The 19,249-nt window shown below is 42.0% G+C and overlaps 1 protein-coding gene across 4 annotated transcripts in view; it reads left to right on the plus strand.

Moving 5' to 3' along the window:
- The window catches only part of PTPRM (protein tyrosine phosphatase receptor type M), an 893,280-nt gene that overhangs the window by 721,085 nt on the left and 152,946 nt on the right, over window positions 1-19,249 (plus strand). For 3 of the 4 annotated variants that reach the window (XM_066353181.1, XM_066353180.1, XM_066353182.1), the window contains one exon: window positions 4,340-4,527. In XM_066353181.1, the coding sequence (XP_066209278.1) occupies window positions 4,340-4,527 (188 nt within the window). Of the gene's footprint in view, window positions 1-3,604; window positions 3,617-4,339; window positions 4,528-19,249 lie in introns of all 4 variants that reach the window. The other variant, XM_066353183.1, reaches the window with a different exon arrangement.

Raw genomic sequence — 19,249 nt, forward strand, 5'->3', positions numbered from 1 at the left:
GTCAGGTCTGATCCCAGGAAAAAAAAAAATGCAGTATGTAAGCACTCATCTGTATACTTCCAAGGGCTAAATTCAGTGCAATGTGACAGTAGTAAAGGTGAAAATAATTATTTTCACTTATTGCTAAGCACTAAAAACTTCAATTTCAAAAATAGCCGTTTTCTAATTATGCCAAATGTAATGCAGAAAATGATCATAATAGAGTTTTGGCTCTTACCCGTCCTCGGACACACTCAGGACACCCCAGCATTCCAGAGTGTCTGTTATCACACTGAAATTTCCCAGGAGCTGATGTTCCCAACAGCAAAATGACAAGATGGCACTGTATAATCACATGGTTTATCGTGTGTCAGAGGTCACTAGAAATAAAATAAGAAGTTAGAAATAAAATATGGGGCAGAATGCATGGAAAGTATGGAATATCCCAAGTGGGGAGTTAGGGAGAGAAGCATCGCTTTGTCCAGGGTCAGCAGAGTGAGGAGGAATGGCCTTGCCAAACAAGCATGAGCTGCCGCTGCATCTGAGCCCCACGCTAGCCCGAGTTCAGCACGGCTCTGTGCTCTTTCTTCCGCTAACCTACCGGCAGGGAGCCGGCACAAACGACTGGGAAGTATGTAATTCTTGTGGTCAGAGCCCCACCCTCAGCTGTGTGTTTCTGCCTCCTAACTCTCTTTACAAGGGTTGATAGCTTTGCAGCATAATTTTTCCCCCTGTGCTTCTCTTTCCTCCCAAGTTATAAGAACTTCTGTAAAGAGGGTGATTTTTTTTTTCTTATGGTGTTTTCTGGGCTTAAGCAAATCATTGCCTGAGGAAAACAGTGAACCTAGAAGTTTTAAGAATGGACATAAATTAGAATTTGAATTTGCAACATTATGGTGGTTAACAAACAAAACCCACTAAAGCTCTCACCTTTTAATACCAACTATAATGGGGGGGAAGCTGCATTTTTATTATTTTCATATGTGACTGGCACAGGCTAATCTTAGACTTCTGAACAATGCCATCTACATGCAGATGACATTTGCAGAATCTTTTGCTAGGCGGAGATTTGCAGTTGCTTTGTTGCTGTGGTATTCATGCCGGCTCCTCTCTGGGTGTGCTGACCTTGGGACAGCTGTGATGGGAAGGCTGAGGGGCACATTGTCAGAGGCAGGAAAGTGTTCAGGTTTCACAGCAGAATTTAGATAAGCTTATTAAACAAATAGCATTTTTTAAAGTCTCTGCTTTGTTATTATGAACACTAATGACATCTTTTAAAGTTAGTTAGGCTTCTTTACCCAGAGAGAATCATATGAACAGACAATTTAAGGAGCAACAATGATGCGCATTTTGAAAAATAAGTCAGCCAGATAGACAAATACTGTTATCATATCTAGCTTATGTGTGTACCAACATAACAAATGGTGGTGCTTGGGAACTATTTCTTCCACATTACTTGTTGCAAATGTGTATGTATGCATTGCATACTAAGGATTACTGAGGTTATATCCCTTGAAACTGGAAAGAGGATAAGTTGCATATCTACTCTGACACTTTTTGAGAATAGTGCTGTTATAATTTAAGACAAGAAGAAATGTGTGTTGTGACCCAGAACTTGGCATAATTAAACCCTCTAGTCCTCCACCTTTTATTCTCACAGGCCAAGGTGCCTAGCCCAAATGTGTAGAGCTTCAGTATACCTTTACATTATTGTTCTGCAAAATAGATAGACAGGCAGATAGATAGATAAATAGATCCTCCGCAACCTTGAAAAAGCATCATTTATTTCCATTCAAGATTTTTTTTTAGCTTGCTTGTTGAAAATTCAAGATAATTTTTTAAAGAGTATAGGTAGAATTCATTCTCAGTTCTTAGGAAACCATCAAAACTATTAGAAGTTTTATTTCTGATTTCCTCTTAATTTTTCCACATAATTTTTAATTTAAAAACATGTCAGTGGGTAATTTTAATAAGGAAATTATGACATCGTATGTTTTGTAAGTGATAATTTTTTTAAAGAAGTTACAGGAAACTGAGTCATCACTAATTTGGATGGAATCAGGAATTTCTACTAGTATAGGTGACCCAACTTCATAACAGATATAACATGAAAAACTTTCTATTTCTTTGATATCTAAGTACTGGATCACAGCACTCTTTTCTTAGAAGGTCTCAGTAGTGTTTAAGTGCTTTAAGATACATCCACAGTAGTAATGAGGCCAAGATGTTGCACCTGCAGTGGGATACACACAATGGTGACAGTGGTTGCAGCTTCCACGTGGTTAAAACTTCGGAGAATACCTCGCCCTGGATCAGAGCACTGCTCCATTTCCAGGGTATCCACAGAAAAGGCCCAGATGACTCCATTTAGGGAAAGTTTAGGAGGTCAGTCCACAATGGAGGGCATTTAATTATGTTCATCTTAAAAGGTGCAAAACTGAGGGAACGAGAGAGGCACAGGGGGGAAACTAATTAATGTTCCATTTATTTTAGTATAAAGAACAGAACTTCCTACTGGAGCAGCTAAAGGCTCCAGGGAGTCCATGCTTCAGTGGCGATCCTGTATCCCACATTCTGAGCTTGGCAGCGGCCAGCAAGCAATGATGCGACACTTTCCCGGTTTATTTGTAACTGTTCTAGTAAAATGGGAACATAGGAATTTCTAAATTTCAAAGCAATTCCAAATGAAAAAAAAACAAAAACATCATAAAATCAACTTGCCACCCTTTTTATTTTGTCTTTGTGTCTTTAGCCACCTTGTAGTGACCCAGGTGCCATTTCAGCAACAGCGACATAGCTACACACCTGTGTACCACCTTTCATGCCATGCGTCCCCGGTGCTTTGCGATGCAGACAGATGTGAGGCTTCAGAATCAGGCCCAGCTAGCGCAGTGCCCTTGAACTAAATTTCCCTTGGACCTGAACTTCTCAGTTTAAAAGCAAACCCCATAACTGAATTCTCTGTTGATAAACAATCCGGTAGCTGTTCTTTTTGTTAATCAAACAAATCCTTCCTTATATGTTTTAATTCCATTTTGATTTCATATCCCCATTTTAAGTGACTTGCGTTGTATTTTGATGAGACACACCCTCAATCATAAAACAAGTACAGGGATTTAGCATTATAACGAGTTAACTCACAGAATGTGGAACTCTTAACCTAATAATAGCACTTTCCTACGTAAGACATTTTTAATAGCTACAATTTCTGCAGTTCATTAATTTACTAGTAGCCTTCCATTAAAACACAGCCTCTTTGGCTTATCTGACCAAATTTTAACATTAATTTTGTAGTGCAATTTGGTTGCCTTGTTCAGGAAATTCAAATAAGAAGGTGCGTCTAATAGAAATAAGATTTATTTAGTCATGACTTGGTTCTTGGGGTAGAAAAAGAAACGATGATACTATTTTAACCTCCTTTTTTGTTATAGAGTACCTACACACCTCCATCCTACCCTGATGGGAGAATTGAGGCTTTGCCCTCTTGACCACTTCTGTATAGAAAACTTAACTGTAAAATTAAAGCACAAAATAAAAACTACCTGTCATTATTCACACAGTATTATTGCTTATGCCCTGTTTCCTTTTTCTCCTCTTTTTCTCCTGATATGTATCTTCTTAAAAGTGCCAATAAATGGTAAGTTCCCCCCCCCTTCGCCCCATGGAAAAGGTGTGGAGGGAATGGGAGTGTGTGTCTCACCTGTAGACCCTGCCAGAGCCAGCTGGCTCCACTGTGTGTCGGCCTGCATGTTAGCTCCCGTAGAGCATTCCCTGTGCGATGCGTCGGTCCACAGTATCTTGTCCAGCTTTCCGATGCGGGAGCATGCGGAGTGGCTCATCACACCGAGCCTCCTTTTCTTTTTCCACTCGTCTCAGATCTCATGTGTCACGTCTTTGTTCTCATTGCTAGCTCTATAAGCCAAACCATTCTGTGCACTTTTATTTTGCTCACAGAACATTTGTGCAGAGTTTATTTACTTCATCGTACAAACTAGTTAGCTGATCTTCGGGGAAGAAAAAAAAAAAAAATACAAGACTGGTTTGATACCAGGCCTTGATGAAGTTTCCAACTGAAACTTCTGTGAACTTGAGCACCCAAAGGCTAAAGGGTTCTTATCAACCCGTTTTGTGAAAGCCATATATCGTTTGGACTGCTTTGTGAAAAAACAATCATTCCTATCAGTATTGCCAATCCCATTTAAACTTCTAAACATTTAACGTTTCTTTTCTGCTAAAAGCCATCGTGGGGATTCTTGCAGCTGTAGGTTGAGGGGATGTCGGCAGCCACTTCTTAGCGTTCTCGGTGACTCTGATGTGGCCTGCATTTTACCCCCACGTTCTCTACGCCTTCTTTTCCTAGACGAAACCCACACGATGGCCAGCGACACCAGCAGCCTGGTGCAGTCCCACACGTACAAGAAGCGCGAGCCAGCCGACGTGCCCTACCAGACCGGGCAGCTCCACCCTGCCATCCGGGTAGCAGACCTGCTTCAGCACATCACGCAGATGAAGTGCGCCGAGGGCTACGGCTTCAAGGAGGAGTACGAGGTGAGCGAGCGCGAGCTTGGCGCCAGGGCCCCTCGGCCTTCCCACCAGGGCCCCTCGGCCTTCCCGCCTGGGACGGTGCTCCCTCCCAACTCACTCCGCCAGCCCCTGGGGCCCCCTGAGCCCGGGCAGGAAAAGACCCGGTATTTCAGCATGGTTCCGCTTCCAGCTGGCGGTGAGAGCCATTGCTAGCAAACCAACATATGTTAAAGAGAAAAAGGAGTACCATTTACTTATTATTCTGCATCAATATGCAACAGAAACAAAGGCCGACCTGGGCTCTCTTTCCCCATCCTTGATGACTTTGTTGGCTTTTTCCTGAAATTAAGAATGATGTTAAATCCTAATACTTCTGTAGGAGTTATCTCAGGAAGAAAATATCCACTGAAAGCTGTTTTGGAGCAACCAGCAACGTCATGTGGTAGAAACTAGAGAGGCTGACTAGTGTCCTAGCGGCGGCAGCTGCTTCGTCCTGCGGCCCAGAGAGCACGCCCCCTTCAGGGCTCCAGTGCAGACGGCTTTCAGGGGCGTGTCCAGGAGCCATGATATTCTCTTACCCCGTATAAAACCTAGGGTTCCTCTCTTTCACTGCCCCCATCCTTAGCTAATTCTTTTTGGAAAGTCATTCAAGAACTAAAAAGGAGGAATTGATTTGAAGAAGTCTGACTCGGAGGAGCCCACACCACTTGAGTGTACGAGCGGGGAATAGGTTTACCCAATTAAAATAATTCACAGTCATTGGTGAAGATAGAGTAGCATGCTGATAGTAAAAATAAGATTTTATGCGTGTGTGAATTGTGTTTCTGGTCCTGTATCTGCCTGACTGGCTCGCAGTTGAAAACATATTGTCTGGGATGAGAATGTATTTGAAGTTGGTTCCTACCAGCTCCATAGCCTCCAGGTTTCACACTGCACTGTCTTAGGTTTAGCTTCATTTCCAAACTCAGTGGCCAGATCCGTTGCATCAGGGACAGCCACGTCACCACAATGGGCGGTCTTCTTTCAAGACTGGGTCTTGGGTCCAGTGAAGACGAATACACACACTTTGCTGACGTATTTCACCAAGGTATTTCACCAAGGGAGCCATGTAAAGAAGACTGCAAAGCCAAGGAAACTCACTCAGCCAGGTCCCAAGGGTTTGATTTAAGTCCAGAAAAGATTTTCAGATGAAGTTCTGCATTTTATCAACCCTGAAATTCTTAGTTAGCAGTTATTTTAGATTTACCTTTAGCGATTTATAATTCAGTAAAATTGACCACCTCTGCATATTTCCTCATGTACTTTTAAAAGCTAGCTTAGGAACTAATAGGATTAAGAGTAATACTTCCCAAAGCATTAATATCTTATGAAAAACAAAATTACGTTATTGAGAAAATATAAGCCTAATGAACAGGGTGATGTCTGAGTTCTATCCAATATTCTGAATGTAGATATTGCTCAAATGTTTTTAATGTCAAAGAGATTAGTTATAGGGTCAAATGACAATTCATAAAATAACCTGATTCCGGTCTTTTATGGACTACCTTAGCACTTCCTGTAACAAACTATAGATGATATACATTTCAAAGTGTGCAAAAAACATTTCCTATGCAGGTATCCTACAGAAATGTGATTTGTTAAGTGCAAACGGAAACAAATTTATACTCATCTGAAGCATATTATAAGTGATGATTCATTGAATCGTTGTACTTTGAAATAAAATGTTATATTAATTGGTTACAATTCAAAAAACTTTTTCTCATTTTAGCTAGTCAGTGGAGCAGAGAGAACTGCTTAGAAGAAACACATATGTTTCGAATCATCACATTATGCACCTTAAACTTATATAATGTTATATTTCAGTTATATCTCCATAAAGCTGGGGAAAAAGATAAATATTTCAAACACCAAAACCATTATCAGTTTTAAAAAAAGAAAAGGAAGCAAAAAAAAATGAATAACCAACAACAATACTAGAGAGGAAAACAGGAACGAATAAGGTGCTATTGGGAGAAACATGAAGTGGAAGGACTCCGTTGGGAATAATCCGAACACTGTGCAATTTCTGGATTATTAAACACCCCTCCCCAGGGTGGGGGGGCAGGGTGCCGATGTTGGTGGGAGGACGATGGTGGGACAGAGAAAAGGGGCCCCCAGGAGTGATGCTGGTGTGCGGGTAGACCTGGGAGGGGTGGTAAGGAGGAGGGGCCTCCTGCTAAGCCTCCGCCTTCCTGCCTGTATGAGTCACTAAATTACAGGCCCAGATCTTTCCTGAGGCTCACCCCAGCCTGTGGGAACTTCAGGAGCAGGGAAAGGTCCCAGGCTGTGTTTACTCTGTCCTACATTCCTAACCCCAGGGAATATTTAGTGTGAGTATCCTCAAAACAGTTACTTTGTTAACTTTATTTGGATTTTTAAAAATTAATTTATTTATTCATTTTTAAATGAGTGGAGGGGAGATAGCAAGGCAGACTCCCACATGCGCCCCGACTGGGATCCACCTGGCAACCCCTGTCTGGAGTCAATGCTGGGACCAACTGAGCTCTCCTCCTCAGTGCCCCGGGGCCAACACTTGAACCAGCTGAGCCACTGGCTGCAGGAGGGGAAGAGAGAGAAAGAAGGAGGTGGGGGGAGGGGGGATATAAGCGGATGGTCGCTTCTCATGTGTGCTCTGACTGGAGATCGAACCCGGGACATCCGTACCCCGGGCCAATGCTCTATCCACTGAGCCAGTAGCCAGGGCCTAGTTTATTTGGTTTTAGAACTCTAACCAAAGGTAGTTCATTGAATTGTGCTGTGAAGTATGCATCGTTCCCTCTAACCTGCGTGAGTGCCAAGAGTGTTGCTGCCTGGCGTAATGTGACTCTCTCAGGGCAAATGCCAGGAGACCGTGGTGTGGGACACAGGCTCTGGTGTGAGGCTGCCTGATTGCAACTCAGCCTGCTTCTTACTACTAGCGATGTGACCTTGAGCAAGTTATCTAACCTCTCTGGACCTCAGTTTCCTCACCTGTATATCTATAATAGCGACTAAATAACTATAATATCAACCTTATATGATTGTGTGAGGATTAACTCACTTCGTGCATCCTAAGTGGTAAAATTGTATCTGACAGTCAGTGGAAGTGTTAGCTAGTAAAAGAGAAAAATACTAACTAATACAATAATTAATAAATAATATAAGAATAAACTGTGTGTCACGAACTCACAACTGTAAACCTTTTGCCCCACCCTGTGTAAGATCCAAGAACAGAAGTTCAAGAGTGTTATTTAGAGGGACACTGTGTCATATTATGGGTTGATACACCTGTCATCTCTTGGATTCAGCACTCTGAAAAGACAGTGAGCCAGTCACTTCATAGAAAGGGCTTGGTATATTTCTGCTTTAGCTATGGGGCTAGGTAATTCACTCACCATGTATCATATATCATCAGAAGCTCCCTTAAAAAGGAATTTAAGTGGGCTTGATTCTGTGGCTCAAGTTTGAGAACTGAGAAAATAAGTATTTTAAAATATATGCTATCACCTTTAATTGCTAAAATAGTGTTTTCATATCTGTTAAGAAATTCCTAAGGAATGGTATAAAAAATACTCTTTTTTAAAAGAAGGTTATGCTGGTGTTTTGGGCAAGGCAGGATTTAGGGAAAGTCTGATTTAATCAGGTGCCTTCATTCACCAGAGACTTCTCAACATGTGCTGAAATCTGATACTCTGGGTGCTGGGGACACAGAGGGGTACCGCATGCTCTGCCCTGGGAAGCTCACTGCACAGGGGACCAGCCATGTAGCGACTGCAGCAGGTGAAACCCCACAAGTGAGATTGGCAGTGGTGCTTTTAAGACCCCTGGGGGCACCTCAGGCAGCCAGGGTACAATTTCCTAGAATGGTGAATGGGAACTGGCCAGGAGAAGGTGAAAGAGGGCATATTCCGGGGTAGACACGAAAGAGGACAGAGTGCACCGGGAAACTGACCTGAATCCTAGGAGGTCTGGGGGACACGGATAGTCAGGGCTCCGATCAGACAGGGCCCATGTGTCCTACTGAAGAGCGTGGACCTCATACTGGAAGCCAGGGGAAGAAAAGAAAGTTGAAGGTAGCATGCGTCTCAGTCCTGTACTTGGATGAAGATCTATTTAGAACAATCAGCTGAATTTTTAAACACTATTTGTATAAGGCATACAAGACTTGATCAAAAGATAGTAATCAACCCCCAAAAAGAAAAAGGGAGAGCCTGGCCTGTGGTAGCGCAGTGGATAAAGCGTCGACCTGGAAATGCTGAGGTCGCCGGTTCAAAACCCTGGGCTTGCCTGGTCAAGGCACATATGGGAGTTGATGCTTCCAGCTCCTCCCCACCTTCTCTCTCTGTCTCTCTCTCCTCTCTCTCTCCCTCTCTGTCTCTCTCTCTCCTCTCTAAAATGAATTTAAAAAAGAAAAAAAAGAAAAAAGAAAAAGGAAGAGAGAAAATGTATTACTGAGGAAGTAGAATGCAAAGGGCATCAGTCTGTCCCTCTTCAGAAATGCTGTGGCGTGCTTGGCTTGGACACTTGTCGAAGCAATGAAATACTTCAGTTCTGAGGCTTAGCTGGGGTACATGTCAAGAAAGTCTCCAGTTGCTACTGTGACTCTGTGAAATCATCCAGTCCGTCTTTCTGGTTTCCCTCAATCCGGGTATATTGGGAAAATCATCTGTCTAGATTATCAAATAGCTTTGAAACAGAGACTTTTTCTCTGTTGACAGTGTTCCAACCAATTTGTCTTTATCTTTTCCAAGACAGAAATGTCTGAAAATTGGCCTAAACACTGGGAGGATTTATTACTGCTCAAGTGGATGACAGAAGTGTGTCCAAACAAAAGGGAAAGCGTGGTGGGGATGAGACGTAGCAGGGCTCAGTGCAGATCTTATGTTTGATTTTGTTCTAACAGGATCGTCGTATGGCGCGTCTCACTAGGGAAATGCAATAATTTGATTCAAAAGAAACTCCGACATGAATCACAATAAAAAAGTAAACATGCTGAATTGAACAGAAAATGGCATATTTTCTGTAGAGTGGATCAGGGATCTCTGGAGGAAGACCAAATAGAAAGGGCAAGTTTATTTACTTTGCTGCAGAAAGGGAGCTGGGTTTTTCCCCGAAAAAGCAGAGCAGTTCGTGCTGAGCCCTTGGGGAGAGTCTGTGGGTCTATAAACGTGGAAAAAGGAGGCAGCTGCACTCAGGGGACAGTGTCGGCTGAGCTGTCTGGCCCCTGCAGACTTCCGGGCCGTGTGACCTGCAGTCAGAGAGGAGATGAGCCACGGCCTGACAGCTCTGCCCGCTGTCCCACAAGGCCGGTCCGAGCCACGGGGGTCCTGTGCCCGCCACTTCTCACTGCTCCTGCCGTGGCAGCAGAGCCACAGGTAGTGAGACAGGAGGCGGTCCCTGCTTCCCTGCTGGCCCTGCAGGGTTAGAGAGTGAGTTTCTCCCCCTCTCTAGTCTCCAAAAGGCCTCTTTGGCCCTTGTTGTTGTTTTTTTGTCTGTTTGTTTATCTGTTTTAAATTCATCCTACATCTCTGAGGATCCAAGCAGAAAGAGATTAACCTTTGGTATGAAAACAGTCCTGTGACTCTGAAAGACTATATTTTGCTATCATTGTAAAATTAAGATAAAGGAAGGATAGTACCTGGCCGGTTAGCTCAGTCAGTTGGAACATCATCCTGAAACACTAAGGTTGTAGGTTCGATCCCCAATCAGGGCACACATGGGAAACAACCAGTGAATACACAGCTAAGTGGAACAACAAGTGAATGCTTCTCTCTCTCCCCTTTCCTCTCTCTGTCTCTCTAAAATCAAGTAATGAAAAAAAACTAAATAAATAAGTATGAAAAAGAAGAACAGCAATTTAAAACTATGCACAGATAAGGCATTCTGAGAAACACAGATCACGGGGTCGTCAGCTAATAATCAGTAATGCTCCGGGGCACAGAGATTTATTTTCCAATTACTAGAGCTGAACCTTATAAACCTAAGTAATTCTTGGCAGCCTACTCTTCAACAAGCATGCATGTGTGTATCTAAAGACAATATAAATATTTAAATATATTTATAAAACATTATTTACCCCACCTATTTGTATCCTGTATATATCTCCAGGGAACAAACAATGGTGATTAATTTTATAATTAAGCATAGATTGTTTTTTAGCTCAATTTAAACTGGAGAATTGAAGATATTATGCCAAAATTTTAAGGCTTAAGTAGAACTATGCATTTTTTCTAAGAAATCTAATTTTTTAAAAACATTTATCTCCTATGCCTCCTTATAGATCTTTTTTTTTTTTTTTGTATTTTTCTGAAGCTGGAAACGGGGAGAGACAGTCAGACAGACTTCCGCATGCGCCCGACCAGGATCCACCCGGCACGCCCACCAGGGGCCACGCTCTGCCCACCAGGGGGCGATGCTCTGCCCCTCCGGGGCATCACTCTGCCGCGACCAGAGCCACTCTAGCGCCTGGGGCAGAGGCCAAGGAGCCATCCCCAGCGCCCAGGCCATCTTTGCTCCAATGGAGCCTTGGCTGCAGGAGGGGAAGAGAGAGACAGAGAGGAAGGAGGGAGGGGGTGGAGAAGCAAATAGGCGCTTCTCCTATGTGCCCTGGCCGGGAATCAAACCCGGGTCCCCCCGCACGCCAGGCCGACGCTCTACCGCTGAGCCAACCAGCCAGGGCCTTATAGATCTTTTTTAATGTGTGGGTTGCATATTCTTCTTCTCATTCTTCCTCCTCTTTCTAAGTATAACAGCTGATTTTGTTAATTGCAAGCACAATGTTATGTTTAATGCCTTTGTCTACAAGAGTCCTCCTGATCTCCAGGGATACCGAGATTCCCAGTAGATGCTTAATACCCTATATATACTGTTTTCCCCTATATATCCATAGCTACAATCAATTTAATTTACAAGTTAGGCACAGTAAGAAATTAACAACAATAATAATAATAAAATAGAGCAGTTATAAAAATATACTATAATAAAAATGATATGAATGGCTTCGGGAACGCTATTAAGTAAAATAAGAGTTACTTGAACATATAAGCACTGCCATACTGCCCTCAACATGATAACCAAGATGGCGCCTGAGTGACCAACACGCGGGGAGCGGACACAGTGCGCAGTGTGGACACGCTGGACAGAGGATGCTTCCTGTCCCAGTGGGACGGAGCTGGAATGCACACGACGTCCTCAGACTACTTAGAATGGTGTGCAACGTAACACTTTTACGTATTGTTAGTTTCTGTAATTTTCCACTTCATAATTCTGGACCATGGTTGACCGCAGGTAACTGAAACTATGGAAAGTGAAATTGTGGATAAAGGGAGGGATTACTATATATTTGACAAAGTTGTCACAAGTAAAAAAGGAATTATCATTAAAACATCTCACTTGCCCTCTAAAACCTGTCTTTTATCTACTGGCCTCTCAATCCAGGGAAGCCAATAAAACCTTCAAAAAACAAACAAACAAACCCACTCCCTGAAAGCCAGTCCCTCTCTGTGGAGGTTGCAGTCATAGTCGCCGTTGAGGCGCCCGTGCATGGGCCAGGCCCCTGGCCGGATGACGGACCTACAGCTGCCCAGCAGCGAGGAGAGGACGCAGTGCCTCGTCTCCCCTGCGGGAGGTTAGTGGGCAGAGGGAGAGCTGCATGCACTTTTGGAAAAGCTTTACAAGCAGACCGCATCGGCCCCTTTGTGGAGTTTTGAAGACAGAGGCAGGCAGGTAGAATAAAGGCACTTCGTGTTGCTCAGCTGGCAGAACAGTTGCCTGGCACTGCTGGCTCCATGCCTCTGCACGGCCGGGCGGAGCACCGCTCTGCTCAGCGCCAGCCCACACACCTCTCAGATGTGCTCTCTCACTTCCCACTTCATATTCTTGGGCACCAGCTGAGTCAGTCAGTCGCCACAATCAGCGCAGGTTATTTTCTATCCCACAGGATACAAAACAAACAAAACAAAACCATTGAAAGCTAGGAATGGAGAGTTGGGGGAGCATTGGCCAGCACAGTAAATGCCTTAAGAATCCCAACAGCTGCGCCTCCAATGGCTGTAGCAGCCAAGTGAGTTTTGACATGTTTTTTTCCGATAATTATTATGGTGATGCAGAGCCAGGCCCATAATAAAATGATATAAAACTTCTATCTGAAATTCTGAGGTTGCTTCAAGCTATTTGGGGCAAGTCAAGTGGATATGTTTATGAACACTTTCTCATCGATAAAAGTTCTGCATGTTTTTAAATAGCACAATAGAGAAGGTTGATTATACCATGAATTCTTGATTTCTGGTTTCTTTTCTAAACTCCGAATATCAAAGTGTCTGTTTTGTTATGTTCTCCGTTTTGTCATGGTGGTTTTCAGGACCTCTTAGGTGTTAGCTGATTTTTTAAAGCTAGTTTCCTTTTGCCCACGTCACTGGTAATATCATATATAAACTCAAACTTCAGAAAATTTGATTAAAAACTGTTTCCTATGACTTTCCATCCTCCCTCTGATGATAATTCATGACGGTTGACATTTTCGAATTTGTTTGAGGCACTTCTAGTCAACTGTCTAGTTTTTATTTTGAAGCTTGTTATTAGAATTTGTTTATATTCTGGGAAAGATAACCACTTTTCCCATTTGTTAACAGGCTTTTAGTGTCAGATGCCATTAGCCACAGGATCGAACCAGAAGGGACTGTAAATGCACGGATGTCCTAGCACCTGCTGGCCTCATGAGTATCTGGGGTCACTTGGATGGTGTCACCTCCCACTAACTTGGTCTAGTGAGCTTCGGCACAATTTTCATTGCCCCTCCCTCACCTCCACATCAGCAGGTCACAAGTCCTAACTACTTTCTCTCCCTCGTTTTTCATTCCGTTTTTCCTCCCGGGTCCCCCTGGCCAGTCCCTCATCACTGGCCTGCACCACTGTAACTAACGGTCACCTAACTTATGTCTCTGCGTTTAGTCTCCGTCTTCGAATCGGTCCTCTCCACTCTGCAACCAATTTTTTTTTTTGTAAAACATAGATGTTATCGTGGTTGACTAATGCTCAAATATCTGCTGTGGAGCCTTTCCAAAAACAAGAAACTCCCGTGTGTGGCACACTCAGCCCTCCATGACACGACCTCTGCCTGTAGTGTGGGTTTTAATTTTAATCACAGCTACTCTCCACCACGCGCCTTACAGTCTGGCTCTTCTGAAATACTCGCAGTCGCTCACGCTACAAACACCTTCTTGTCTCTGAGCCATGCTTTGTGTGTGGCTCTGCTTAGGTGACCTCTAGATCCTCTTTGCTGCCCAGTCCTTTCAGCTCCAGCTCACATCGCACCTCCTCCTCCAGCTTTCCCTGGTCCCCCAATCAGAAGCAGACATTTCCCTACAGTCTCATAGCTCTCTGTTTGAATAACATAACCAGCAGTATATTAATCAATAATGCAATGGACAGTATATTCATTGAAAATATAGTGGACATGCATGACCAGGTGTTGGTGCAGTGGATAGAGCGTTGGACTGGGATGTGGAGGATTGAGGTTTGAAACCTTGAGGTTGCCGGCTTGAGCACGGGTTCATCAACTTGAGTGAGGGGTCACTGGCTTGAGCATGGAATTATAAACATGACCCTGTGGTCACTGGATTGAGCCCAAAGGTCACTGACTTGAAGCCCAAGGTCGCTGGCTTGAGCAAAGGGTCACTCACTCTGCCGCAGCCTCCCAGTCAAGGCACATATAAGAAAGCAATCACTGAACAACTAAGGAGCTGCAATGAAAAATTGATGCTTCTCATCTCTCTCCCTCATGCTCAGAATGGTACAAATTATCAGGTAGAATCACCTGAGTTACTGCCATCTAACCAGAAAAAAAACTGTGCTGAACAATTGAACCTTACCAATACTGATTGTTTAAAAATAGTAAGAATAGACATGGTTCTATCTAATCATTTCACCCATTGATTGCCAATCATATGTTTAAAAAATTTAGGATGAATATTTGTAATCCATGTTTGCTTAAAATTTCTTATATAATCACTAACAAAAATAATAGATAATTATTTAGGTGAAACTTCAGTGCATTTCATAACATGACTATTCCAAGTGAAAAACTGTATATCATTGTATTTAGTTGCAAAGCTCATAAAGGCAATTTGTATTATCATGGGCATATTATAGTGGAAGCAAGATGTTGAAGAACAAACTTTTCATAGCTCATTTGGGTCCTAGAATTTTGAAGCCAGTGTTGATGGTACCTACCTTTGTCTAACACCTAATCTATCAGCACTGTACAAAGACACATACACACACACACACACACACACACACACACACGATGTATTTCTAACCACAAGGCTATTACATTATTATTATACCCATTGTACAGATGAGGAAATGACTCAGAATTTAAGTAACTTGCCCAAGGGCATTCCGCTCTAGAATTTATTCTGTTATTCATTGACTCTAAAGTCTATGTTCTTTCCAACACATGCTACTTCCTCGTGCAACACCACAGGGATATATATCTATGGAAATTAACCATGTGTTTTACTGATTTGACTGATTTCATGGCAAAAATCTTATTTTCCCTCTATGTGGTTTTGTTTAAAGTGTTCTGTCTTTTGACAGAGACCCATCCAGCCCCGGGGGTCCCGCTGACAATGCCAGCCCTGATATGTTTTAACATTTCAGCATCAGCAGGCACTGCCTATTAATGTCGCTCAGTCCCCAGCTCTGAACGTGAGGTCACTCTGACTTTGCTCCTCTCCTGCTCTGGTTTTCATTGTTGAGAGATGCAGGAAAATCATTCTGCAAATATCTACCAGCCTGACTCATTGAAACCCACCAGGACCAGTTATAAGCTAAAATCAAGCTATAGCTTTTGAGAACAATGATCCTGTATGTCTCCTTTCTGGGGTATTACTGTTGGCCAACCCCGTAGAGGGAGAAAGGGAGAAGGGAGGGAGAAAAATGAATATATAAATTTAAGTTGTGTGTGAAAGCCAGGGTTTTCTAGAAGAGCCTCTCTAGAAGATGTTGAATCTTTACTCAGTGAGACAGAACAACAGAATGGTGCCTGTAGGTTACCTGGGTCTGTTATCTGTGATAACAGGATATCGTCTGTTAATTGGGTCATGATAACTGGATTTCTGACCTCCAGGCAGAACCAAGGTAATACTTTTAAACTTTGAATAACATACAAAAAATACCCAGTCGAAAAGTTAATTATTATTTCCAAACATTCTGTAGTATAGTAGAAACGATAACAGATTAATAAGAAGACTTGGATCTCAAGTCTTTGGCCTGTCATGTCACCAAAGAGTCTCTACTGAGACCCTGACACTGGACCCAGAGCAAATCTCTCAGCTTCACTGAAGCAACTCAGTCATGAGGACCAAGTGCTCGCTAAATGACTGACATTAGTAGTGCAGTCACCTCAATGGTGCCAGACTTCCTGCTTGATTGACGTATTTCTGTGGATGGGATGTTCCCCAGCGGGTGGTGGTCACTGGTGTGTAGAGTGTCATCACTTGGACCCACAGGCAGTGTTTTGGCTTCCTCTTGCAGGTTTTGAGTTTATTCAGTCTTTCTCAGTGAGGTCATTTCTATCCTGATGTGTCTTTTTGTCACTTCCTCTTCTCTCTTCCCCCATTTCAACCCATTCCCTTTCTCATTTCTAACCTCAAACCCATCTGTAAACACTGGGAACTCTGAGTTGAGAGGATATGGTAATGATATTAATACACATTTGTATCACGCCCTCGAGTGTCTGAAATGTGTTTATGATCGTAGTTCCATTACCTCTTTAATCTCCACTATCCCAGCTTTTAAGAATCATGAATAATAATGAAATATATAGATTAAATACTTCAAATTACTTAAGTTATTTCATATTTTATATTGTATAAATTCACATATTGCCACATGTATTATTCAGATCAAAATAATATTGAATCAGAGCCTATAATCTTTTTGACTTGTCATGTCACTGAAATGAAAAGAATGAAAATATGCTGACTTTTTCAATTTCTTCTATTGCACCTTCGGAAATAAAAGTAGTTTTATATCTATGATGGAATTCATCGATTTTATTCAATATCTTATAAATTAAAAAAAAACTTCTTCATTCCCTTTATCTTCTATTGTGTCCCTTTAGGGACACATGGAAAACCTTTGATCTGTTTACTTCAGGGAAATTATATAAGAGGTGCTGAATAATTATAATGTATTCGGTGTTAATTATAAATTCACAGCATATGTTTTTATATGTATTGTATTTATGTGCTTTAGGTAATTATGCATTTGAATTCCTTGCCAATTTTATGGCCAAAATATTTTACTTGGCTGATTACTAAGTGTATTTTAAGCTTACTTGTTGAAACATGAAGAGAATATACTATAAACCCAATTAACATCTGCCTACAGAGAATGCTTGTTTTTATTTTTTTCCCTATTTTGCTAGTGAGGAACAATCATAGGGATACAGAGTAACAAAATATGTTTTTTAAGGTGTGTAAGTCCTCATTTATTGTTGTTTTCCTTTCAAAGCAACACATAATTTTTGAAATTTGAAAATTATAAACAAAGTATAAAGAAAAAAAAGATAAGTCACCCATAAACTTGTTATTAATTTTCAGTAAGTTTCCATCCAATATATATATATATTTTTTTTCCCTTTTCATTTTTCTGAAGCTGGAAACAGGGAGAGACAGTCTGACAGACTCCCGCATGCACCCGACCGGGATCCACCCGGCACGCCCACCAGGGGGCAATGCTCTGCCCATCCTGGGCGTCGCCATGTTGCGACCAGAGCCACTCTAGCGCCTGAGGCAGAGGCCACAGAGCCATCCCCAGCGCCCGGGCCATTTTTGCTCCAATGGAGCCTTGGCTGCGGGAGGGGAAGAGAGAAACAGAGAGGAAAGCGCGGCGGAGGGGTGGAGAAGCAAATGGGCGCTTCTCCTGTGTGCCCTGGCCGGAATCGAACCCGGGTCCTCCGCACGCTAGGCCGACGCTCTACCGCTGAGCCAACCGGCCAGGGCTCCATCCAATATTTTAATGCATTAGAATCTTTATATATAATATCTTATTTTCCACTTAATATTAGGTCTAGCGGAAAGTTCTATCCGTTTTTGGAATAAAACAAAATGCAAATTTTTCTTACCGTCAATAAACTTGATTAAATAATATCATTGCTATTATTATTAATGATTTCTTGCCAGCATGAAGGCAATTTGTATATCCCATTTTTGAAAAATGTTTTATCTTTTGATGCAAAAAATTGAACCAGTGCTTGTTTGATATCTTCTTCATTTTTGAATTTTTTGCCCTTCAAAAAATTTTGTAAGGACAAAAACAAGTGATAGTCGGAGGGTGCTAAGTCCGGGGAATATGGTGGATGCCACAGACATGCTTCTGTAGCATTTCTTCCTTGTTGAAATTCATAAAAATTACAGTGGCGTAAATGAACTTTATCAGTAGCCATGGGTACACTATCGCTTCACACATAAGACTAACGTGAATCAACTTTGTTTTAGTTAATTTGCTACGTCAGTATGTATACATTAAGTGATAAAAATAGAGAGGCACACATGCGCCAAATAAACATGTGCTTACGTGTCGAAACTTGTTGTGATAGAAACGGACAGAACTTTCCGCTAGACCTAATATTATACCACATGTATTTTCTATGTCTTTGCTGTGAATACTGCTATGAGGAATGCTTTGGATTTACTGTCGTTATTTTCTATGGATGGATTTCAAGAGGAGGAATTACTGGTTCACGATGTATAAAGCGCTCAAGGTTCTTCAAGCCCACTGTTGACTTGCTTTCCGGAAAAGTACCAGTTCACATTCACTGTCAGTCCCTTCCATGTCAGTGCTTACCTCAACGCATTGGCACTAAAATCAGCACTTATTTTATTTTTTTAGTCTTTGCCAGTTTAATGTGTGAAAAAAAAGGAGTATCTCATTGTTCCATTTGAAACTAGACGGGTCCTCATATGTTAACTGGCTGTGGGAAATTTTTCTTTTTTGAATTGTTCACATGCTTTGCCTCTTATTTTAAACTAATATTTTAATGTCTCTTATGGACTTGTATGACCTCTTCTGTGGCCCACCTTGCTCTTCTTTAGAAATGTGTTGGCCTTGGGCTTTGTGCTTCCATAACTTTAGGATCACCTTGTACAGAGGAAGTGTAGACATTCAGTGCAGTCAGCTTCGTGAAACACTGTGTAATTTTGTTTGCAATCGCCTGGGCTCCATTAGAAGCAGTGGGAGAATTACTTCTTGGTAATATTGGGTCTTTCTATTTGTTCATGGTTTCTGCTTCCATTTGGATCTTCTTTTATATTTTTCAATAAAGTTTCAGAATGTTCTCGATAAAAACCGTGTAGATCTTTTAGTTAGGCTTACATTTTTGTTATGGCAATAATATCTTTTAAAGTTACGTTTTCTTTTTATTGCAAGGACAGGGAGTACATATGCTCACATACTCACTTTTGCCTGTTGTATATTGCTCCTTTGTCCAGGACCATTTTTCAGCAGTCTTTATTTTAGTCATTTGTCTGTAGAGTCTTCTGGAGTTTACAGTAGAGAAATGTCATTTCTTATTAATGCCAGCTTTGTTTCTTTTTAATCGTTATGCAATTTATCTGTTCTTTCTTGTTTATAAAACTGACTAGGACCTCCAGGACAACAGTGAATAAAACTTAGGTTGGCAAGCATCATTGTTTTGATTCTGATTTTTAGAGAAAAGGCT

This window comes from Saccopteryx leptura, chromosome 11, assembly GCF_036850995.1.
Source record: "Saccopteryx leptura isolate mSacLep1 chromosome 11, mSacLep1_pri_phased_curated, whole genome shotgun sequence".
In the NCBI taxonomy this organism is placed as follows: Eukaryota; Metazoa; Chordata; class Mammalia; order Chiroptera; family Emballonuridae; genus Saccopteryx; species Saccopteryx leptura.